Raw genomic sequence first — 24,628 nt, 5'->3', positions numbered from 1 at the left:
GATGGAAAAAATCAAGTGGGGGCAGCTGCCCCCACGTCTCTTCACGTAGGTCCGCCCTGTCGACCGGAGCTCCTCGTCCGCTGACTTCTACAGCTCCGCCCCACCTCACAGTAGTACTCAGACAGCCCAAGGTCGTCTCTTGACGCACACGCGGTGGTGTAGGCGGCCGCGGCGGTGTTGGTTTTGTCAGGCAACCGATGAAGTGCACGACGTTGAAATTATGAGGGTTGAGAGAATGGCGATTGAAAAGGACCAAGGGATAGCGAGGAAGAGGATGGGCGGTGTGTGGGTCCATGCGAGGACGCGCGCCCGTGACAAGCTTTGCGAGGGGATCGATCAGGCTTGATCCCATCCAACGGAGCGCATTTGACCGGCGGAGAATGTGGCCGGTTGACCAGCCCGCAATGTTTCCCATGTGAAGTATACTGGTTTCTCAAAAAAAAAATGTAAGTATACTGTGATTAACGTTACCTTCTGAAGTGGAAATATTGCACCAGTGGCTGCTAATTTATCTCAACAAGAAACATGTTGTCAAAGAAAATACGTACACCGGATTTTTTTTATTTTTACAATTATTAAATCTGCTTTCAGATTGCAGGAAGAAAGGAGAAAGGACTGCTCAGCTCTCTTCCTTTTTTTCAGTTCGCCTAACACCAATTTAAATCAAATACCTCAATATAAACACTTTGAGTAATCACGAAACATGACTATAAGTAGCTTCATCGTTCGAGCAAGAGAGAATAGAAAATTTCACCAAATATAATACGGAGTAACAATTTCCATTACAGATAAATTACATATTGTTTCCTCTTGTGAGAACATGGTAAAAGGCTTAGATTACTAAGGCCAAACTATCTTATAAATATTCTCCTGTAGAATGAGAAGCTTGGAGCAGATTTTTTTAGCTAGATTACATCACAAGAGGTTGTGATTTTTATGGCCATGTTGGATCATCTCAGACTTCCAGCAAATGAGCTTTCTCGTTCACAATTGTGCCAGATCCTTCCCACAGCTCCCACAGATCATTCCTCAACCATGACAGGTACACAATGGGCCCGAGTGTCGAGGGCACCTGAAATCAGAAGTTCCGTCACAAAGAAGATCATGCATACCATACATGCCATTGTGGCATTGCTCAAGCTGACTACAAGTACTTCGCTGCTTAAGAATAGGCGCAACCAAGTCTGGCAAGCATAGCTCGGTAGGGCAAAGAAAATGAAAGTAATGTCTGAAAACCTGAGACTATCAGCAGGCAAAACATACCAGGTAGAGTAGAGCAGGCTGGGGAGACTGAGACAAGATCCCAGCTGCCAATGCAGTTACCAAGCCAACACCATAACCTGTTAGCGCAAACCATACATATTTTCGCCGCTTTGAGGAGGGAGATAAGTCTGATGGAACAGCCACATCTTTGCTCTTGCGATGATCGAAAGAGAGTACAAGAGCTAGAAGCATCCCTGGGATGGCCTGCAGTTTTCACAGTAACAAAGCATAGAAGTGAGTTGAGCATATGCAGCTTCACGTGAAGACGAATATGCAAATTAATCAATAAAGATCAGTGTAGATGACTATAATACACCTTTTTAGACTTAACCATATGATAATATGCAACCTACAATAATGTAATACATTAACCGTATGATGACAATAATGTGCTTCAAGACCTTTTTAGGCTGCAAAAGTTCTTAGATCGGAACTAATTTTCCTGATCACATAACATCAGAGGGAATGAAATGCGCCATTAGTCCTTTAACTCAAACTGTGCACGCCTTAGGCCAACAACTCAGGAATTGACCGATTTAGGTCATAAACTTGCTAAATTGATCAAATAAGGCCAAAACCGATTCGGGAGGAAAAAAAACTGACCACGTAGCTGCCACGCCAGCCTACCTTTGACCACTTGCAAATTGACTATTATTTACAGGTGTATTTTTGCAACAGCGCTGACTTCCTTGTTCGATTGCATTTAAATTTTTTTTAAAGGCCACACAAGTCTGAGTTCAACAGGGCTCGAACCTGAGGCCCCAGGGTAGAACCAATGCTCAATCACCACAACGATGCTAAGAGATTTGTGTATAGATTAGCTTACATGGTGCATATATTAATGTGGCATTCTTCAGGAACGGCTGGTGAGAATGCTCCGCTCCCACCCCCGCCTAGCTCCTTCCCTCCTCTAGCCCCGCTGTCGCCGATTCCCCGCCGGCGGCCCTCCACCCCACCGCGAGCCCCTTCCAGCTCCCCTCCCCGCGGCACCCGCCATGGCTTCCTCCGGCGCTGACCCTGCTGGGCGCCGAGCGACCCTCTCCGACTGCGACCGCGTGTCCTCTGGGGGCAGCGGGTTCGAGTCGGAGAGCGAGTCCTCGCCGCGTTCCTACAGCGATGTCGCCTGGACCCCGCCAGCTTCTGCACCGGTGCCTACGGCGCTGCCCGCCCCGGCGCCCCCTCGACAGCTTGCCGCAACCCGCCTCGGCCCCCGCTCCGAGGTGCATCGCATCTCCGGCGGGGTTCAGGTTGATGCCGACGGGTTCAAGCAGCCGCGGCACAGGCACCGCGGCAACCGCCCGCGCTCCTCGGCCGGGCCAAGCCCTCCGCCGCTGCGACGGCGCAGCCCGTCGCCGGAGGAGGTCGCGGGGCTCTGCTTCCGCTGCCTCGACCATCGCCACCGGGTCAAAGACTGCACCAACGACATCCGCTATCGCCGATGCCTCGAATCTGGCCACGACTCTCGCTCCTGCGAGAACAGGCGCCGCGACGCCACCGGACGTGCCCGCGCCACCAACGTCGGCCCCTCTGCCGTGGATGCGGCCACGCGCCAGACCGCCCCCCCGCCGCCACCCCCGCCGCGCCGGGCCGCGCCTACGCCGCCAACCCTGCCGCTGGTGACCGCCCTGGTCACGGCGCCCCCCCCCCCTCGCGCGCCGGAGCCCGAGCCCGTGCGGGTGATCATGGCCCACTCCGTCGAGATGGAGGAGGCGGAGGACGTCCTTAGCCGCGCCATGGTCGCCTCCATCACCGGCAACCGACCACGTGTGTCCGGCGCTGAGGTCTCCGATGTGCTCATCAACACGTTTGAGCTGGTCGACGGCGACTTCACCGTGCATGAGCACCACCCCGAGGACTTCTTAATCCTCTTCAGCTCCCATACCACCAAGCGCCGCCTCGACGGAGAGCACTTCATCAACTCGCCGCGATTCTCGCTCTCCCTCAGGCCATGGAGCAAACTATCTCACGCCGGCTCCGGCGACTTCGAGTACCGCGTCGAGCTGGAGCTCCGCGGCGTTCCGGCGCAGGCTTGGCACCTGTCCACCGCCGAGCACGTCCTGGGCACGAGCTGCTGGATAGAGCGCCTTCACCCCAAGACGCGCTCCAGGGCCAACCTTGCGACGTTCAAGTTGGCCGCGCGCACACACCACCCCGACAGCATCCACCGCGCCGCCGTTCTGGAGATCGTCGAGCAGATCCCCGCGCGCCTGAGCTCCGACAAGCCCACCATCAGGACCCTCACTTACCCCATTGCCATTGCTGTGGCCCGCGTTGAGCCAGCTAGTGCTCCAGTCCTCCGCGGCCAGCATGGAACGGGACAGGGTGGGGATGGTGCGCACGGCGGTGCCCACGACAACCGCAACCGCGCACCAGGACCCGGCCAAGGTAGAGCGCGCCGCCGGGGCCGCAAGCGCCGGCGTACGGACGCCGCGCCGCCCGGCCGCGTTGATGGCATGGCGATGGACGACGCGCTGTGGCGGACACAAAACCGGCCCGGACGTGTGGACGGACTCGCCGTGTCGCATGCTTGGCCTGCTCCCGCCGGCGAGGGCTCGCCGCCGTCCGTACTGGGACAGGATCTTCGCATGGTATCGTGGCCTGGTCAGCAGGGGACCCACCCCCCTCGTCAACGTGCCAGAAAAGGAAGAGGCAGAGGATCACAAAGGGGCGCTTTGCAGGCGGGCCCCGTGGATAAGACTGTCGGGGACGCAGTTGTCCCCGTGACCACGACGACCACGCCTGTTGGTAGCACTGCTTTGGCTACTGCGGCCCCGGTTGCGGGCGTGGTGGCGGGCCAGGCACCAGCTGGCGACCCCCCGTTGGTTGCAAACTCACCAGAACCAGCGCGGGATTCGAATCCGGCTGGGAACGGCGTGCCCGAGGACGATCGCGTGGGGGCCACGTCTGGCTCGCCTGATCCCATGCATTGTCAGGATCTGGACGCTGTCAGCGCGGTTCCTGATACGCCGCCAACGCCTGTGGGCCATCCTGCGGCTCGGTCGGGCCAAAGCACCAACCCCTCCACGCCAGCGTCTGGGGAGATGGGCCCTGGTGACGGCGACTGCCTACACATCGGGCCCCACGCAGAGGCATGCGCGCTGTCCCCGACAGCCTCGCAACCGCCCAATCCCGTGCCAACGACGCCCGCGTCACGGCTGGCCACGCCCCAAGCCCGGCCCACCACGCAGGAGGCCGTCGTGGGTCTCGTTGCCCCCATGCCGACAGAAGCCCAACATGGCTCCCCACGTCCGACGCCGGGGAGGTTCGCGTCGCCGCCAATCACGCTGCGTCGATCTCGCGCACGCCCCTGCATGCCGAAGACTTGGACTTTAGGCGAGTTTCTCGCAGCCGCAACGAAGCACATTACCGCAGCTTTGCCAACCCCGGGGAAAAAACCGCGCCGCCCGCTGAACTTCTCGCCCAGACGTGGCCGATCGGCCACCATCGCCGTCTCGCCAGCTGCACCACCCACTGCTGAGCGCCGTGCACAAGTTCAGATCCTCCGCACGCTAGGGATTGTCGGGACCAACCAGAGGATCACCGTTGCCGAGATGAAGGCGTATGACGACATGTTCGCGGCACCAATCCCGCTCTCGGTGCTCACGGCCATCGCTGCCCTTGTAGACCGAGAACTACCCGCGGACTTCTCTACCGCGGCTGCTGCGACGGCCACCGTTCGGTTGGCCGGCTCGCCATAGGGCTATTGCGATGTCCACCCCCGTCAATCATGTGCACCCATGGATCACGATATCAAGATAGCTATATGGAATGTGCGCGGCCTTAACGCGCGTGCCCGGCGCTATGCCGTTAGATCGCGGCTTAACACCATCGGAGCCTCCATTGTATGCCTACAAGAAACTAAAGTGGCTTTGATGTGCTCGTCCGTTGTCCTCAATACCCTCGGTTCGGAGTTTGACGACTACACGTACCTCCCGGCGAATGGCACGAGGGGAGGTATCCTGCTCGCGTGGAAGAGTATGGTCGTGTCAATCACTGACCCCCTGTTCACCGCGAACGCCGTCACGGCAAGAGTGGCCGCGGCTAATGGCACGCCATGGTGGATGTCCGTCGTTTACGGCCCCCAAGAGGACGCGGAAAAGATCGCCTTCCTGCAGGAGATACGCGATATACGCACGGACTGCCCCGGGCCATGGATGCTTTGCGGTGACTTCAACTTGATCCTACACGACGAAGACAAAAATAACGGCAACCTGAACCGCCGCATGATGGGAAAATTCCGCCGCCTCATCAACGACCTCGCGCTCAAGGAGGTATATCTCAATGGAAGAAGATTCACGTGGTCCAATGAGCAAACTCCGCCCACCCTGGTGCACCTGGACCGCGTGTTTTGCACCGCGGACTGGGAGGACGCGCATGGCGGCTGCCACTTGAGATGCCTCGCCTCCGTCGTGTCCGACCAGTGCCCGCTCCTCCTTGATTGCGCACCCATGCATGCAGCACATCGGAGGTTCCATTTTGAGGATTTCTGGTTGCGGCTTGACGGATTCCACGACACGGTTGCGGCGGCTTGGGGATCGGTGCACGACCCGGACCCTTTCCGGCGTCTCATGCTGCGCCTCCAGAGCACGGCCCGCTCACTGACGAGTTGGAGCACAAGTCCAAAGGTTGCATTCGTGACAAGATGGCCTTTTCCCGCGAGCTCATATCGCGCTTTGATAAGGCCCAGGAAGACCGCGCGCTCTCCCCCCCGGAAGATTGGCTGCGAAAACAGCTCAAGATCTCATACTTGGGTTGGCTTCTCTCGAGCGCACGATTGCGAGGCAACGGGCGCGGATCACCATGCTCAAAGACGGCGATGCTAACACAGCCTTCTTCCACCGGCAATGTTCATTCCGCCGACAGAAGAATCACATATTCCGCCTTGTGGTCGACGGACAAGTGATCACCGATCAGGAGGGAATGGCCCAAGCGGCCTTCACGTACTTTGATGAGCTCCTTGGCTCCTCCGTCGCCCGCAACCACACGCTGGATCTATCGCAGATCATCGAGCCCCATGACCTGACTGACCTCGAGGCACCATTCAGCCCGGAGGAGATTTGGGACGCCGTCAAGCGCCTCCCGGCTCGCAAGGCGCCGGGGCCGGACGGATTTACCGCGGAATTCTTGCGGGCCTACTGGAGCATCATCAAGCAAGACTTTTTCGACGTCTTCCAGCAGCTCTTTGAGCTGCGCGGTCGTGGATTCAGCAAGCTCAACCAGGCCCTCTTAACATTACTCCCAAAGCGGGCAGATGCGTGCCAACTACGCGACTATCGGCCAATATGCCTCATTCACCTTGTGGCGAAGATCTTCGCGAAGGTGCTATCGCTCCGCCTAGCGCCCAGACTGGGAAACATGGTCAGCCGCAACCAGAACGCTTTCATCCCGGGACGGAGCCTGCACGACAACTTTGTCCTCGTCCGGCAATCGATGAAGCTGCTGCACCAACTTGGGGCTCCGAGAGCGATGCTCAAGCTCGACCTAACGCGCGCCTTCGACTCCCTATCATGGCCCTTCCTTTTTGAGGCTCTTGGCCAATACGGATTCGGACCGCGCTTCAGGGAGTGGCTCGCGATCTTGCTATCGTCTTCGAGCACCCGGATCATGATCAATGGTGAGCCGGGACCGCCAGTGTGGCATCGCTGCGGGCTGCGCCAGGGAGACCCCGTTTCTCTGCAGCTCTTCGTGCTCGCCGTGGACATCCTTGGACGTCTAATCAGCCGCGCCCATGACGCCGGCATACTGCAGCGGCTGCACCCCCGACGAGACATTCCGGCCATATCCTTGTACGCCGACGACGTGATGCTATTCTGCCACGCCACGCAAGACGACGTGGAGGCCGTCCGCGCGATCCTGGCCACATTCAGTGAAGCTAGCGGCCTCTAAGTCAACTATGCCAAAAGCTCCGCCACCGTTTTCAATGGCGACCCTGAGGCGGATGCGGCAATTGATCAGGTGGGATGCGCGAAAGCGGAGCTACCCATTACTTATCTTGGCATCCCTCTCACGCTACGCCGCCCCTCAGCTGCCCAACTACAACCCCTCGTCGACCCGGTGGCCGCTCGGCTCCCCACATGGAAGGCATGGCTCATGAACAAAACCGGGCGGCTGGCTTTGGTCAAATCGGTGCTCGCCGCGATCCCGATACATCAGCTGCTCGCGTTCGCGCCGCCCAAGAAGACCTTGAGACAGCTCGAAAAGATCCAGCGCGGCTTCTTGTGGGCTGGGCGCGCTGCTGCTAATGGCGAACACTGCCACGTCAACTGGCGACGTGTGTGCCGCCCGCTCGAGTATGGCGGGCTCGGGGTCCAGGACCTGGAGCGTGCCGGCCTAGCGCTGCGCCTGCGCTGGATGTGGTTCTCCCACACCTGCACTGGATGTGGTTCTCCCACACGGACGACGACCGCGCATGGCGAGGCCTCGACCTCCAGTTTTCCCGCGAGGAGCGCGCGTTGTTCTTCGCATCGACGACCATGGAGCTTGGCGATGGACAGACGGCATTGTTCTGGGATGACCGATGGCTCAACGGCCAGTCCGTGCGGGAGCTCGCGCCGGCACTCTACCAATGCATTCCCAACCGGCAACGCAAGTTGACAACGGTGGCCGCAGGCCTAGCGGGCAATGCTTGGGCTCGTGACATTCAAGGAGTGATAGGGATCCACGAGATTGGCCAATATCTCAGACTGTGGCAAGCCGTGCAGCAGATCAGCCTATCAAACCGGCCCGACCGAATGCTCTGGAGATGGACGGCTAGCGGCAACTACACGACACGGTCATGCTACGCCGCAACCTTCCATGGATCCATGAAATGCCCCTCCTAGAAGCTTACCTGGAAGAGCTGGGCACCGTGCCGTGTACATTTCTTTCACTGGTTGGCTAGCCAGGACCGGTGCTGGACGGCGGAGAGACTAGCCCGTCGCGGCCTACAGCCCCATCCACGATGCCTCCTCTGTGATCAGGCCCCAGAGTCAATGTGGCACCTGCTCCTGGAATGCCCGTTTACGCGGCAGGTCTGGCACGACGTGCTGGCTTGGGCAAGGATACCTTCTCAACCGCCAAGCAATGAGCCCACCCTCACGGACTGGTGGCAACGAATGAAAGGGCAGACCCCACATGTGCTACGGAAAGGCCTGCAATCTATCGCATGCTCGTCCCTTGGATGATTTGGAAACAACGCAACGAGTGCGTCTTCGACAATGCGCGCCCCTCGGTTACCGCACTGGTAGATAGGATTAAGGCCGAAGCCAAATGTTGTGCACAAGCTGGCGCTTTGGGTCTCAGGGTAGTCCTCCCCACCAACTGGGATGTCCACTGATAGGTTGCCAATCCATGTAACCACCACCTCCTAGGAGGATTGTATCTTCTCATCTTTTCAATGAAATGAAACACAAAGAGTCCTTTGCGTTTTCTCAAAAAAAATATTAATGTGGCACACTGGTTTTTAGATTTATTTATTATTTATTATTTTTTTGCAAGGGGGCGACCGAATCCAATCAGGCGATCTATTTCCTTCTGTTGCGATCGTTGCTTTCTCTTTCGATGGATGTTTCCTTCTGTTGTAGATCCTATTGTTCCAGTCAGGCTGACATTAAGTAAGCATGATCGGCTGCTGTGGCAGCAGAATCGGCTGCCATGGCAGCAGAATCCATTGATCGTATGTATATCATGTAACCCTCTACATACACAAAATACTTGGCATCCTAGTGGTCAGCATGTGTCCCCCCTTACCCTTAGGGCACGGGTATGAGTTTTAGTGAACACACCATGGGCTTTATATAATTTTTCAAACACACTTTCGAAACAATCAACTGTATCCTTGTGTCCTGATATATCTTGTCCGCTGCATCTTTGTGCACAAAGCTCTTAATGTTCTAGTGGTTCAAGTCCCATGAAACACGCGGCATTTTATTTTATTTTCCCTATATCGGATTAGGTTGGCGCTTTTGCAAAAAAAAAACTGTAAAAATGAGTCAATTTGTGAGCGGTCTAAAGTAGGCTGACATGGCGGGCACATGGCTGGTTTTTCCCCTCCCGGATCACTTTTGGCCTTATTTGATCAAATCATCAAATTAACGAGTTTATGGTCTAAATTGATCAATTCCGAGTTGATGGCCTAAAGCATGAATCAGTTTGAGTTAATGAACTAATGACACATTTCACTCCATCATGTGCTCAACAAAACTTTCGACAAAACTGATCAAGGAGTGCGTGTGTTTAGCTTGCTTCCTTAATAAATTATGACCTAGGAGAAGCCAAAAATGTATAGAACGTAACTCAATTCACACTGAAAATATTCGTAGTCCTATAAGGCTCCTATTATTATGTTCAGGAATGATTCACCATCAAATTCCTACATCTTCAGTTCCATGTAGCCAAAACGATATGCACATAATCAACAGCCCACATTTAATTTGGCAAGTCACTTATTGTAGAAAACAAAACCAAGTTAGTGAATTAAGACAGGAAGAAAGAGTAACCAAAAACAAGTTTGAAACCTTTGAATACAATGGCTATGAGTACTATTTTAAGGCAGGATTAAAGAATGAACACGAAATCATATTTGGATCGGTGGCACTAAAAGGATCAAAACACCAAGTTTGCCTGGACGGAAAAATTGTAACATAAGTAACTTACCATGTCTCCAAGGCCAAGCATCATGTAGTCACCAGGAGTGCTTCCTGGAAAAATCCCGCCCAACAAATTCCTAGGGAAGACAAGCTTCACCGGAAGCTCTATCTTCTTCGTAATCAACCGCAACCCAGGCAGGCTAAGCTTGTTTGCTACTGTGTGAACTGGGTTAGATGCCTTCTGAGTGGCAACAGAAACCATAACATTTGCTCCGAAAAACCTCTCGGAGAAGAAGACCCAGAAAACATCATAGACAAACAGACAGACAAGAAGCAACGAACAAATCTTTATGTTGGGAAGCCTCACATGACTGACAAATGCTATGCATATGGAAATCCCAAGTACGTTATTTAGCAACCAATGCCCTGTTACCAGCCACACTGCCACCGTGCTTATGCAGAAAGTCAATAGCAATCCTTGCAACCGGGTAAATGACTTGGAACAGCACCTCGACACGAAAGGATCCATTAGATTGAGCTGCGACTTGGCGTAGGCGATAGACGGAGACAGACAGAAGAAGAGCGCCATCACAGAGGCTCCGGCGGTAAACGCGGTGACGAGGTGCGATACAGATGAAAACAGATAGAACATCAGCAGTAGGCTGCATGAGCTTGCAAGGGGGATCATGAGAGCCTGCGACCGATCAAGTGTGATGGATGCCTCCGAGAAGTCCAAGTTCCTCTCCATCTCCTTGGCATGGTCCAGAGCACGCCATGCTGATGCGTAGGCAACTGAAACAGCCGTCACGATGAGGGCAAGTGACGCCGGCTCAAGCAAATAGGACAGCTTCCACAAGGACTCCATTCTATGAAATATTAACAGTAGCCCACCTTTATTTTATACTCTGGTCTTTGACCTGCTATGCCCAAAGAGTAGACAGTAGTGAATATCAAGTGGGATGCCAAAAGCCCAAAACATGGCACACAGAGCACAAGTCGTTCTTTCCATTTTTATTCTTTTCATACAAATTTGTTAGCAGTTGTGCAGTTTCTCTCAGATTTTCAATTAGTACTACACAAATTGAACAAAACTTTGACAGAGCCAGGGTAGGACTTAAAAGATCAATTTTGGGGTGAAAAATTAAACTCTAATTAGGAGTAACTTTTGGATAATCCTATCAATCAGGGGCGGATCTGGATGGTGTGCCAGCTGCAGAAATTGTCGAGGGCGACGGGCTTAACTAATAACGGGATGAAAAAACAAGCTCGTACCTTAAAACCCACTGGGCAAATATTGCGGAGGGCCACGATGTTGCGACGAGGAAGAACGCGGACGGCGATGGCAGAGATTTACAGCCGCGTTGGTAGTTCAGGACTCAGGAGGAAAAGGAAAGAAAGATTGGATCGAACCCCCTCCTTGCCCACGAGCTGCGCGGGGGCGCAGATGGGAAGCCGGCGGCGGACCGAGAATATGAGTTGCCGGCGGCAGGTTTCCCCCGTGAGATTGATGTCGGGGGCAGTGCAGTAATTCTGCGCGGGAGGGCAGCTCTGTCTTATTTATTTTTTCTGTCTTGGTGCTTAGGCCCTCCACTATGTGACCGGTGCCTGGTGCATTAAAATATGGTAGATTGGGCATCGATGCCCTCGGGAGAAAATTTGGCACTGCCCTCACACCGTTGGGTTGCAGCCCGTAGAAAAGCGGGACCCGCACGTACATAAAGAAATCGAGCAAGCCAACCTCCCCCTCGATCCTTTGCGCTGGAAGTGGGCATCGGTGCACAGTTTAATGTATTTTATTGTCATGCAGGAAGTGGGCATCGGTGCCAGCACTTGCTCCGGTTCCCACAATATTTTTTATAGCACCGCATGGGCTATGGAGGGCATCGGTGCCAAATTGCGCAAAAATAGATTTGGCACCTCTTTTGGGCTACATAGTGGAAAGCCTTAGGGCATGTCAAACCGCGACCTGCAGTTCCCACGTCTGTCCGACACGGCACCAGTCTACGGACACACGTACGGAAGGTTGTCATCAAACGCTGAGCGCATACATTTCAACCGTATTTAAATAAATCGGACGAGATTCATACAAACTGGATGATACTCTTCAAAGTTTGGATAAAAAATAATACAAATCATCCATACATAACATACAAATTAAGTCTAACACAACAATATCTCAAATTCAACTAGATTAACCGGATGTCCGACAAGTTTTTCATCAACGGATCATGCCCTCTCATGCATACCCCTCCTTCAGCATCATCCAACAATGTGTGTACGTAAATGACCATCCATTTGTCATGTGGTACATCATGGCAGCGTGCAGATTACATAATGTGTAGATCAACATTGAGTGAATGAATCAATCAACAAGTTGAGCAAGAGGAAGCAAAATTTACGATCTCGTCCTTTGTCGCGTGCAATAGACACCTTGTCTCCAACTGACGAACCACATTACAAAGCTCGGTGACGCTGGTCTAGATAGCGTACCTGTGATACGATGACGACCTCACATTGCGTTTGTTGAATGATGTACATGTTTTAGGGTGCAATATGCTTTCCTGCATGAAACAATTCATGCACTTGCTGCCAGAAGGTCCCCCTTTGCTCTTGCCTACGAAATCCACGGATACGGCCAACCACGCATCGCACAACAACTCATCCTTCATTATCGACTAGCTCGCCATGCTTCGTACTCTAAAAAACGACATAGCGTTCGAAAATAAGCTCAAAGGCATTTGACCGAACCCTGGTGAGCGTGATGTCCGCCATGGAGGTCGTCTAAAGGGGGCGGAGTGTACCTGGCTACAAACGGCTCCAAGGTGGACAGCGTCGTCATAGAGGCGAGTGGGCGCGTCAGTGCTGGTTGCGGACATTCGGTAATGCTTTATGCCAGCCGAAGACATATAGCGGCGGTGGTGGAGGTGGAGAGTGCGGATGCAAAGCAAGGGGGAGAAGAGACGGAGTGGTAGGAAATGGGACCGGGAGGGGGTTGGGTGGACTGGGGGTGTCGGAGTCCTACGTGTTTGCTATCCGGACTCCCGCAAAACTTCCCCCACTTTATCTCCAATTTGCGAGAGAAAATACGTCCAGACCGCTCGGTAGACCGATACGGGCCTGCGTTGGATGGCTTCCACGGTTCGCGTAGTCCGGTCCTGATGGATGCGGGCGGTCTGAGGGTCGGTGTTGGAGATGCCCTTACTGCTTAGGCCAACTCCAATGCACAGGAGCAAACACACATCCATTTTGCATGGATTGTGTCTGTTTTGCGTCGGCAAACAGACATGCGCATGTGGATGTGGTCATCTAGGCGTCAGTGTGCCCAATTGACCATCAAATATCATTTTTTTTTGCTTTTGGACTTTTGAATTTTTGACCCAAATAGTCATCGCAAATATTCTAAAAATGATATATATTACATAAACATCCACAAAGTCTTAAGGCCACACATTCAAACTAAACTTGAAATTAAAAAAACATAAAAACTAGTTTTAGGGTTGTCATCACCATCGTCGTCCATTGTGAGGTCGATGTAGGGCGGTGGTTGCCATAGGTGGGTGTCGGGGCAACAAATCTGACAGTGAGTACTAGGGGTACGAATAGGGGCGGAACCTACCTACGACACATGTGTAACACTCGAATTTAGCGAGTTCAGGCCCCTCTCAGAGAGGTAATAGTCCTACATCTTGTGCCCGGGGCTTCTGTTTTCTCTTGGGATATAAGACTACAGTAAGTTGCCAACCCTTGTCATGGCGTTGGAGGGGGCTTATATAGAGTGCCCCCGCCTCATTAATGCTACATTACAAGGGGAGATAAGAGGGGAAGTGACTATAGGCGTTACTAGTAACTGTCGTTATAACTACACTTGAAGTCCAACGTTAAGCCTCCCGACCATTGCAGCTCCCACGTCGTCTATCCGCCTCATGTGTCCAGGTGGTGCTGGTGAGGCTAACTGGTGGGAAGACATCCGAGTGACTGGACAGTATCCGAGTGGATACCTTGGAAGGCTCATCTGAATGCGCCTATGGTCCGGAGACCTCCCAATGATGGTGTGGGGTCCTAGGTGGGCCCTAGATGTCAGGTCTATGACCCTACCCTTAGTAGGTGACCCCATCATTAGCCCCCGAATCGGTTGAGGTTTCGTAGGACGAATTGGATGAACTCTTGCTTCGGGTCGAGTGCTTCAGGGGCACTTGGAATCCGTCGTCAAGTTATAACATATCGTGACCTGACTAAAATCGCGGTGGATTTTGGACTAAGAGTTTCCTGACCGATCAGGTAATATTGACCGCTGGGAAAAACTTGGTGGCATTTGTATGTCTCTCGAGAGAGATAGACTAGAGGTCTAAATGCGGACATGTCATGAAACTCGAGTGACGATGCAGGCGTCTGGGCTGATTCTCTGGAGAGATGCCACTCATTATCCCGGGGGAACGCCCACGTAGGCTATCTCCAAGTCCAAGTTTATGAGACACGCGCCTTGGAGCCTAGAAGAAGGGCTAAGTTAACCCGTAGAGGGGCGTCGAGCTCATCACATTGCAATCCTTAAGATGACTTCAGTCGGCTTGATTACGTGTTCGAGTGCACGGTAACCCTCGAAGGGCGGTCGGTCGGACCGATGAGTGTTCCTTAGGAAAGGAATCATAAGCGATCAAGCGGGTCGATTCGTAGTGGAAATCTCGCGGTTTGAATATTCATGTGCGCGCGTGGAAGCGATTATGCCGCGTCTAGTTGGGAAAGTGGGGCACGATGCCTAGATTTCCGCCCTGGAAACTTCCACGTGCCCTGTTTGTTGAGAAGCATAGTAGAAAACAAAAAAACCATGCCTACGATCACCCAAATCAATATGAAGATGCATAACGGGTTGGGATCATGATCGTTACCATCACCAGGTTGTGGTAAAAGAAGAACTTGTTGGTGTAGATCATACTTGGAATCCCTTGAACCGTCGATGTACAATCCCTCGTACCACCCACGAACAATCCCTCGAACCAAAGACTGAAAGCACGACCTCTCTACTTGGTTGCAATCATGCAACCTTCATGATCCGACAACGCTTCCTCGTCCAGAGCTAATCATCGCCGAAGAATTAGAGGGAGGAGATTAGAACCACACTAGGCTTCTAATTGTGAGGACAAGAGGATTAGACTAGTTCTAGTTAGTCAACTAGGACCAACTAGAACTAGAAGAACTAGAGGGGGCTCTAAAACTTGTATCTTCCATAGAGCAAAAAACACCCTAGTATATATATAGGTTGGAGGAGGAGGAGAGGGCAGCCACCAAGCCCCCCCTTGGGGCACCGGCCATGGGGGAGGATTTTGGCTCCTCCCCTAGTCCACCCCCCCCCATAAGGAAAGGGGGGCACCACTTCCTTATGGGCCTATGTGGCCCATAACTCTTTGCACCTCTTGGCCTTTTAAGGCCCGTTGATATTTAAATTAAATATAAAGTGTTATAAATACCTCTAGACCACTTCATATTTTTTTAACATCTTCGGAAACACTTTCCACCTATATATAATATATAGGTAATACCCGGTATTACCCGATATTCATTGAAACCCTCTAGTGACCCTGAAACGCTTCCGGATCCTCTCGGAACTATTCCGAATATTCATGAAATAATTCCACAAATATATATTCATGACTCCCGTACTACTAACAGTCAACATATCATGATTGCCTTCAGCTTGTGATCCTGTAGGTTCGATAACTCATAGACATGAACGAAATCGTTCGTTCAATGACCGGCAACGGGACCGTGGATGTCCGGGCTCACCATACCGAAATCCTCACGAATGATATTCGAGTGAACCTTAGGTTATCATGTGATGTTCCCTTTACTTCGCGATACTTCACAAAACCTGGATGCATCGGTATCCTCCTGAATCATCACTATGCTCAGTATACAGAAATCCTCGTCATCGGTTTTCACTACTGCAGGATGCTGCTAACGCAACACTACAATCAGAGACCCTTCGACGAAATTGTATGTGATGCATTAATCGTAAACGGTGGTGTAAGAAAACCGTCAGAAATGATATGAATTGTTTGCGACGACAGAGACATCAAACACAATTCCGATTAGAGTTGTGTGTGTGATATGTGGCAAACAGTTGACCCATACGAACTGTTTGCGATAAGCATAACAACAGAAACAATCAGCCAGATGAAGGTGCATGCGATACAAGGCATATAGTTCACTTGGATGAACTGTTTGTGATTAGACGACACAATAGGAATAGTGAGCCAGATCATGGTGTGTGCGATAGACGACATACAGTTCACCCAGATGAATTGTTTGCGATGAGCCAAGACAACAGAAATGGTCATCCAGATTAAGGTGTGTGCGATAGACGGCATACAACTCACTCAGATGAACTGTTTGTGATGGGCAAAGCAACAGAAATGGGTTAATTTAACACGATGTGTGTGATACGCGACAAACAGGCCAGTAAGCAGAAATGTATGGGAAGACAGATAACAACGCAAACGGTTCCTGCTAACAAGCCTTGTGTGTTGTGGGCAAACGCTTGTTGGTATACAATTGTAAGTGATTGATGAAATCATCACCGACGGCTTCCCCATTTTAATCCATGTGCGATGTGATTTGCTCTGTACGTACAACGTCTATGCTCTGTCTACGGAAGAACAACATATATACTTATAAGAACATGATTGCATAACCAAATTAAACATAGAATCACATAAGTGACTACACACATAACATTTGCACACACCAAAGTAAATAGTTACATGCATACTAAACTAGGAGAAACGATCATCTAATCATCTACTTCTTGTTGTGACGATGCTTGCCATTGCTCTGCTTTCGGTTGGGAAGGAGGCACTTCCTCATGTCAATGATCCGCATGTACATCTCGTAGCTCGTGTATACCTCCTTGGCCACGTACACGACGTGAGCTTTGTCAAGTTTCTCCATCCAGGCCGAGTGCCAGGCACGCTTTTCCTTGTTGTAGGAATCCTTCATGTCTCTCTAGTAGGGGTAGATAATGGCCTCGATGAGGTGAACCAGTGAGTCCTTCTCGTGCGTCTTGCTGCCCGAGATCTTGTATTGGCCCTGGATGTCAACAAGATTCTGGCAGGCGATGCCCTAATTCTTGAGCACCTTTACATCGTTGGTGATGTCCACCATAACGAACATGTAGTGGGGTCTATTGACAAACATGGCGAAACACTTGCAAGGCCTTGTGGCCAGGCAGTAGTGGTAGACGAGGACGTGATTGCGCACACACATCTAGACGACGGCGACCTTGTGACGAGACCCGGCATGAGCGCAGGTGTACTCGAGGTCGAACCCAACCACCTTGTACTTCTCCGCAGCAAGCCACAACTCCAAGGTGTGGATGGAGTTCTCCACCCAGATCAGGTTGTTGATGTACACCACCGAGAGCTCCGTGAACCTTCTGTGGGTGTCCACTACGACATTGATGGTGAACTGCCGCTCGTCGTTCATTGGAGCCGCACATGATACCCTCTAAGAATTTGTCGTGGTGGGTGTGCTTCTTGCAACACCGGGGCGCGATCGAAAGGTTAAAGTGACACAAGGGTTAAATGGATGTTGTAATAAATGGGGGTCGGCCGGCCTGTAATCATCACGTCTTTTCACCGCGTTCCTAGCGGAGGACTCCAGTGCACGCTAGAGCACCCCACACGTGTTTTGTTTGACCACGCATGGGCTCGAAGAGGCGCCAAATGTATTGTTGGTGAGCTTGTTCCCATGCAACCACGCAGGTTACCGCGCACAACTGCGCATGCTTCCCACCTGGCTAGTTTGGCCATGCGTCGCCTAGAAGAGGGGCAAATCATGGGTGTTTATTGGCAAAAAGCTTTGCAAAACGAAATGTGTGGAATGACTTAGAGCAGCGCACACTGTCGTTGTTTTGTCACGACAGATGTCCTCGAAAAAGGACTTAGTCGTGAGGCCATCGCAACTAGGTCGTAGCTTGGATGAGGTTGATCGGAAACGAGAAGACACGAGTTTTACCCAGGTTCGACCCCTCACGGTGGAGGTACAAGCCTACACCATGCTCGATTTCTATTGATCATCATGGTCTCGATTACAAGGGCACTATTTCACTTCGTCTGTCTTGAGAGCTATCAAAACATCTATCTCGAGACCTACCAAAACATTTGTCTCGAGACTTGTCTGTCTAAAAACCTTATCCTTCTGATGACCCAGGGACTCCCTTTATATAATAGTTGAGTCCATGGGCTTACAAGATATTCCGGGTTATACTCGTAGTCAGAGTCCTACTCTAAATCCTCTAAGTCCTCTGTGTCATTGAAGTCGGGGTTCTCTGTCTTGTATTTGGACTCTTGGAAACCAGGACTTATCTCTCCTAGTTGGGACTCATCCTCAAGCTGGGTCTCGTCTCCAGAGCCGGCTCATATCCGTGAGCTGACTTATATCCAGAGCATGCTTATCTCCATGAGGCCGCTTAGCTCCGTGAGGTCGGCCGCTTAACTCCGTGAGCCGAGTCATCCGTGAGCTTGCTTATCCATGAGACTGCTTATCTATGAGCCTGCTCATCTCCATAAGCATGCTTATTGATGAGCCTGCTTATCCATGAGCCTTCTCATCTCCATGAGCGGGCTCATCTCCGTGAGCCGGTTTAGCTCCGTGAGCCGGCTTATCTTCAGAGTCAGAAAACTTGTCTTGTAATAGGTCGGGTCAAGATTGTGACCGGTTCAAGATTATAGACAGGTCATGATTGTAGCCGGTCGACTTAACTCCAGACATGACTTAACCCCAGAAATGACTTAACCTCAAAGCCGGGTCTAGCGGCGGGTAATTCCCCTGCCATTAGCCCCCAGGTTACCTTGAATACAAGCTTGGTGTGCATTCACGGTAAGCTCCTGAAAATAGAAAATAATTAGTACATTAAGGGACCGACTCGCTTAGATAACCAGTTTAGTCAATGAACCGGCTCATAAAAAGTCCGGGTCTATTGTCATATCAACAATCCGGCTTCACAATCAAGTTGCTGATGTTAGTCCTCACAGGAAAATGTTGGGAATAATAACCCATCTGACGTTGAGCCGGTTTTTGTGATTCGGCTTAAAAAATATTGGGAATAAAAATTCGTCTAATGTTTGAGCTAGCTTCTAGTGCTTTCTGTGATGAACTTAGAGGAGATAAACTTTGCAAGCTTCGACCAAGAAAATGAGACCCACCTTGCTCAAAACTGAGAGTTTGAAGGTGTTCTTCTGTTTTTTTATCTCAATATTACATGTGGCCCCCAAGCTCCGAGTTTATCAGTTCATGATGACTTGGTGCTTTGCATAAAAATAATATCTTGACTGTAGAGCCCCCAAGTGCCGGGTTATCTTGCATGCAGCAACCTGTGACTTGTATTTGTGTTATACTTATAAAACTTTAGCAAGTGTAGCCCCCAAGGGCCGGCTCATCAGTATGTGATGCCCCGGGTCTTCAATTTGGACCTTATGACCTGTTTAAACAACTAAACACTGTAGCCACCAAGTGTCGGGTTGTATGCTAGCATCGACTCGGGACTTACATGTACTTCTCCTTTGAAAAGAATAACATCATATGATGTAGCCCCAAGTTCTGGGTCGCATGCCTGCATCGACCTGGGACTGTGTGAGAATAATATTACCCATTTGTAATTATATAGGCAATGTTGAATTAGGCCGGCTCAGAATTTTCTCAGTTGAAGGAGCAGGACTTGTCGCTTTATCTGGTAGTGCCCTTATGCACTCCATAAATTATCTTGAACTGATATTAATCTGGCTTGAATGAATCCTTAACCGTGGTTGCAGTGCAACCTAGAAACTTATCGGTTTGTACGAATATCCTGGAATAATGCCTTTGTGCTTGAAATAAATCCTGGGCCATGGTTGCAATGCAACCCGACAAATATGTGTGGAGAAATCCATGAGTGTTGTAGTTTACTACAAGGCACATGTTGAATAACCCAAAACCTGGTCAATTAAATGACCTGACTTTATATGTGACCCGGCGGATCTATAACCCGAGAATTTAGAAAAATTGATACCTACAAAGAAAATGCATAGATAGATATATATATATATATATATAGAGAGAGAGACATAAATAGCATATGACATAAAAAATAAATAACAAGATGGCTTTCGAGGCATGACATAAAGACCGGCTTTCAAGGCTCGAGTCTGATTTGCTTTTGTGAAGCAGGCCTTGTAGCCTCTTATGATTTATCCTAGCTCTCTGAAAGCCGGCTCTCACGTGACTTAAGCATGTGTTTTGACTTTGATAGGTTTAGGGTCAACAAAGTCCATGATAGGCATTAGTGTGATTGACTTATCAAAAGTACAACCGGGTCACCTTTTCGGAGAAGCATCAAGCTAACAGGTAGGTTTAACCAACATTATGGTGGCATATGCCGGGTCAAGAGGGATGTTATTAGCTAAACTCGATGAGTTGGAAGCCCCCAAGTGACCATATGATCATGGAAAAACTCAGCATAGGATATACAGGAGACAACACTACTACTGCAAAACATCAGGGGTCCAGATAAGCCGGCTTCATTCCATTGATCATAATATGATGAGCCAATAAGACAGGATACCCATGTTTGAACTGTGCATCATGGCAACTAGTTCTCTTTGGCAACCTTTACTTTTTTGCCAATAAGGCAGGATACCCACGTTTGAACTGCGCATCGTGGCGACTTTCGGCACAAGCCGGATTTTTGTGACAAGCCATATTTTGGCGACAAGCCAGATTTTCAGCACAAGCCAGATTTTGGTGACAAGCCGGATTTTGGTGACAAGCCGGATTTTGAGCACAAGCCGAATTTTGGTAACAAGCCAGATTTTGGTCACACGCCGGATTTTGAGCACACACCGAATTTTCCTTGAGCCAGATTTTGAGTAGGATTTTGAGCTGGACGTTCCTTGAGCTGGATTTTGAGCTGGACTTTCCTTGGGCTGGATTTTGAGTGGGACTTTCCTTGAGCTGGATTTTGAGCGGGACTTTCATTGAGCTGGATTTTGAGCGGGACTTTCCTTTAGCTGGATTTTGAGCGGGACTTTCCTTGAGGGGGATTTTGAGCGGGACTTTCCATGTCCGACTGACGGAGAATTTTCTTGATCCTTGGGAGAGCTCCCTCCAAGAACACAACACCTTTAAGCGCAAGCCCCATGGTGGGCGCCAACTATCATGGTTTTGTCACGACAGATGTCCTCGAAAAAGGACTTACTTGCGAGGCCATCGCAACTAGGTAGTAGCTTGGATGGGGTTGATCAGAAACGAGAAGACGTGAGTTTTACCTAGGTTCGACCCCTCACGGTGGAGGTAAAAGTCTACATCATGCTCAATTTCTATTGATCGTTATGGTCTCGATTACAAGGGCACTATTTCACTGCATCTGTCTTGAGAGCCGTCAAAACATCTATCTTGAGACCTACCAAAACATCTGTCTCGAGACTTGTTTGTCTAAAAACCTTATTGTCGTGGAATTGTCACGGCAGATGTCCAAGTGCGAGGACTTAGTCATGGAGACATCGCGATGAGGTTAGCTTAAAGGGGTTAATCAAGACAAAGGACACGAGGAGTTTATACTGGTTTGGCCCCTTACGATGAAGGTAAAAGCCTAATCCAGTTGTGGGTGATATTTCTAGGGTTTTGATGAGCAGGGAGCGAATACGCTTAACCCGGCTCTCGATCTATTGTTTCTTGTCCTCAAACCGCCGCCGGCTCGTCCCGGCGGTTCATAAATTCCCGGCCGGCTCATAAACAAGTTCGTCTCGGTATCTCCTCTTTCCTATCTTACAATACAAGTCATACTCATATGGCGGTTTACATTTATTTTCCCTAATCCGCCTTCGGGCCTTGGGCCTTCTTACTAAGTCTCCTTCGTAAGTTGCCATCCTCTTATGTCTTCATGGGCTTTAATATTGGTAATAATCACGAGTATAACCCGGCCCCTCCTGGGTGGTTTATACTCAATAGTTATATCCCCAACATTAGGCCCCAGGTTGATTTGAACTTTTTCATGTCAATCTTCAACACTTGTGAAAATTCCTTCTCCATTGCCTTTGCGAAAACTTGTAACTCGTCGTGACGTCATCTTCTGAGATCATGATAACTCACCATGATGTCACATGTCATTAATTATATACACATCCAAAATCATTTATGAACCTTCATTTTTAATGAACCTCCAACAATCGAGGCGTCGGCCTGGTTACATATCCAATTTTGAGCTTCTCGATTCCCGCGCATGCCACTTATGCCTTTGCCTTATAAATAGGGCCAGGGGTCCTTTTTACTTCCCCCCTTGCCTCTTCGTTTCCATCATCTTCCTCGCGACGCGGTCTTCTTGAGCTCAGCCGCCACCGTCGACCCTCTCCTCTGCATCACCGTTGGCCGCTGCATCAACCTGATTTGGTCCAGATCTCCCTCGCGCGCCTCTGCCACTCCAACAACCTCGGTAAGTTCTTCCTCCCCCCTCATAGATCCCATTAGGGTTCCAACAAGCTCATATAGGTTCGGCGCTGTTCTTCACCGTAGCTCCGATATTCGGTCCAAACTTGTTATCTTCCTTGCACGGCAATGATTATAGCCCCTTTTTCGTTATCAGAATGCCTCCTTAAGTGAAAAGATCTAGTCTGGCTTATATGAACTGCTCAAGCATCAATATTTAAGTATGAATATGTTCATTTCCTGTCATGCGGTAGATCCAAAATTATAAAATCAGTCTGTGAAACCTGTTTTTCACCACTTAGCAAATTTTTCCAGCTTCAGATCTATCCTTTCAATATTTGTGTAGGCAGTTTAACTCAGAAAATAATAACCCACCAGGTACCATTACTCCCCTCTTAAACTGCCAATTGCTTATCTCTGCAACCTAATAATGTCAATCTCTGGTTTAACACTTATACACGTCCCAACATTTTCTGCCTCTTAACGGATTAACCATGAATTTTTAAACCGGCATAAATCTTCTTTCAGGCTATCCGATAAATGGCCAAATCCTTTTATTCTTGCAACTAGGTTCCATCCCGGGTTACAGAAGAAGAACTGAATGGGTATGTTGCCACTAGCGCTTTAGCCAAAAAGGAAGACATCCATTGGAGAGTCCCTGGTCCGGAAAATCCGCCTGAACCCAAGGAAGGGGAAGTGATTGTGTTTGTTGACCACCTGCGTCGAGGATTCAACCCTCCCGGATCAAAAAAATTCCATGATGTGCTTCATTTCCTTCAACTTCACCCTCAAGATATTGGACCAAACTCTGTGTCCAATATCTGCAACTTTCAAGTGTTATGTGAAGCGTATCTGCAAGAGGAGCCGACGGTCGAATTGTTTAGAGATTTCTACTAGTTGAACCGCCGTACAGAGTTTGTGGATGGGCCCAATACTGAACTTGGCGGGGTTTCCATCCAAAAGAGAAAAGATGTCAGTTTCCCTCACGCTAACCATCATAGCCACCCCAAAGATTGGAATCAAACTTGGTTCTACTGTCAAGATACATCTCCAACTGGTGAGAATCCTCTGCCGGGTTAGCGTGCTCACCGGCTTACCAGCACACATCCACTTCCCCAAAGACTCACTACCAAGGAACGGTCCAAGTATGCACCACAGCTTTCGAAGCTCAGAGCCTTTGTTGCAAACGGTTTAACAGGCATCGATTTTGTCCGTTGGGTGTCTTGGAGTATTCTGCCCTTAAGCCATCGCTCCGGGTTAATGTGTGAATACATAGGGAACGTGAAAGACCCTCAACGCCACACTGATATCCAGCTGACTGACACTGAAATTACTGAAGCCGTCAAGAAAAAGCTGAATGAACCGGTGGCTGAGTGCAACAAAACATGACTTAGTCCTTTCTACACTTCAAATAAACCACCAGTTGTAAGAATTGCCCAACTCCTGCTTAATCCATACGCTTGACACTCCCTTACTATCTTTCTAATTTTTAACAAGGTGATGATCCGTTCTGGAAGAGGAAACCACTGGATAAACCAACCAAAATAGCTCGTCCCAAGACCAAGGCCAAGAAACCCGCCAAGAAGAAAACCGTCGAGTTAAACCTTGATGATGATGATAATAACCTGGAGCCAGAGGTAGAACTTGACTCACTTGGCTCCTTTTTCATACACCTCATTGACAATGATTATTATGAGGACGATGCAGAAGCCAGCCGTGCAAATGATGTAGAGGTAATTACTCTCTCATCCGACTCAGAACCTCTGCCCACATAGAAAACCCAACAAGCAAGCCGGAAAGTAAGATTTTCTCACCCTCTTGCTTACTTGGATCCAAAATTTCTTTTGAAGAAACAACAACATGAAGCTCGCCACACAACCCGACACAGCGGCCATGTGGTGACTTCTTCTGGTTTACCGAACACGCCGATTCGTAAACGCCGCTCAGAGGTCTCTTATACTTCTGATCCATGTTATCCCAAGGCGGGTTATTTCCAACAGCCTCTTCATCCGTATGATTCGAATTATTAGGGAACTTCCCATTCTTCCTCTGGCGAGTCAACAGGAACGCAGATTCCAATCCTTAAAACGGTTCTTGGGTGAGCATATTTAACTGACCCTTCATATCTTATACTTGATCTTTATACTGATCTACACTTATTATTTTCAGGGCCCAAGCCAGAGCCAGTAAAAGGGCCAAACCAAATAAACCGGTCGAGGACAGCATTCCCACTGATCCGGAAGGGACTCCGGAACAGTCTAACCCACATACTGAGGCTATTCTTGATGATCCACCGCTGCCAGACCATGAAATCTCAGCTGAGCCTATGGAAGTTGATCTGATGCCTC

General features: G+C 50.2%; 1 protein-coding gene across 1 annotated transcript; it reads right to left on the bottom strand.

Moving 5' to 3' along the window:
- Positions 1-741: 741 nt before the first annotated feature.
- On the bottom strand, positions 742-11,426 carry SPPL1 (SIGNAL PEPTIDE PEPTIDASE-LIKE 1). The gene is made up of 4 exons (XM_048689805.2): positions 11,103-11,426; positions 9,898-10,747; positions 1,264-1,467; positions 742-1,072 (listed from the first exon to the last, which is right to left on the bottom strand). Exons 2-4 carry the CDS (start codon positions 10,693-10,695, stop codon positions 956-958), a joined length of 1,119 nt encoding a protein of 372 aa, XP_048545762.2. The 5' UTR covers positions 10,696-10,747; positions 11,103-11,426; the 3' UTR covers positions 742-955.
- Positions 11,427-24,628: the final 13,202 nt, after the last annotated feature.

Source organism: Triticum urartu, chromosome 7A (genome assembly GCF_056163025.1).
Source record: "Triticum urartu cultivar PI428250 chromosome 7A, HENAU_Tu73, whole genome shotgun sequence".
Lineage (NCBI taxonomy): Eukaryota > Viridiplantae > Streptophyta > Magnoliopsida > Poales > Poaceae > Triticum > Triticum urartu.
Note: the sequence above shows the minus strand (reverse complement) of the source record. Positions and strands in the feature narration are given on the sequence as shown.

Excerpts from the sequence above, each read along its gene's own strand:
- SPPL1 (XM_048689805.2), bottom strand. The coding sequence starts at position 10,695 with ATGGAGTCCTTGTGGAAGCTGTCCTATTTGCTTGAGCCGGCGTCACTT. Across the intron at positions 1,468-9,897 it reads TGCTTGGCCTTGGAGACATG|GCCATCCCAGGGATGCTTCT; the intron begins GTAAGTTACTTA and ends TGAAAACTGCAG. Across the intron at positions 1,073-1,263 it reads AGCCTGCTCTACTCTACCTG|GTGCCCTCGACACTCGGGCC; the intron begins GTATGTTTTGCC and ends TTCTGATTTCAG.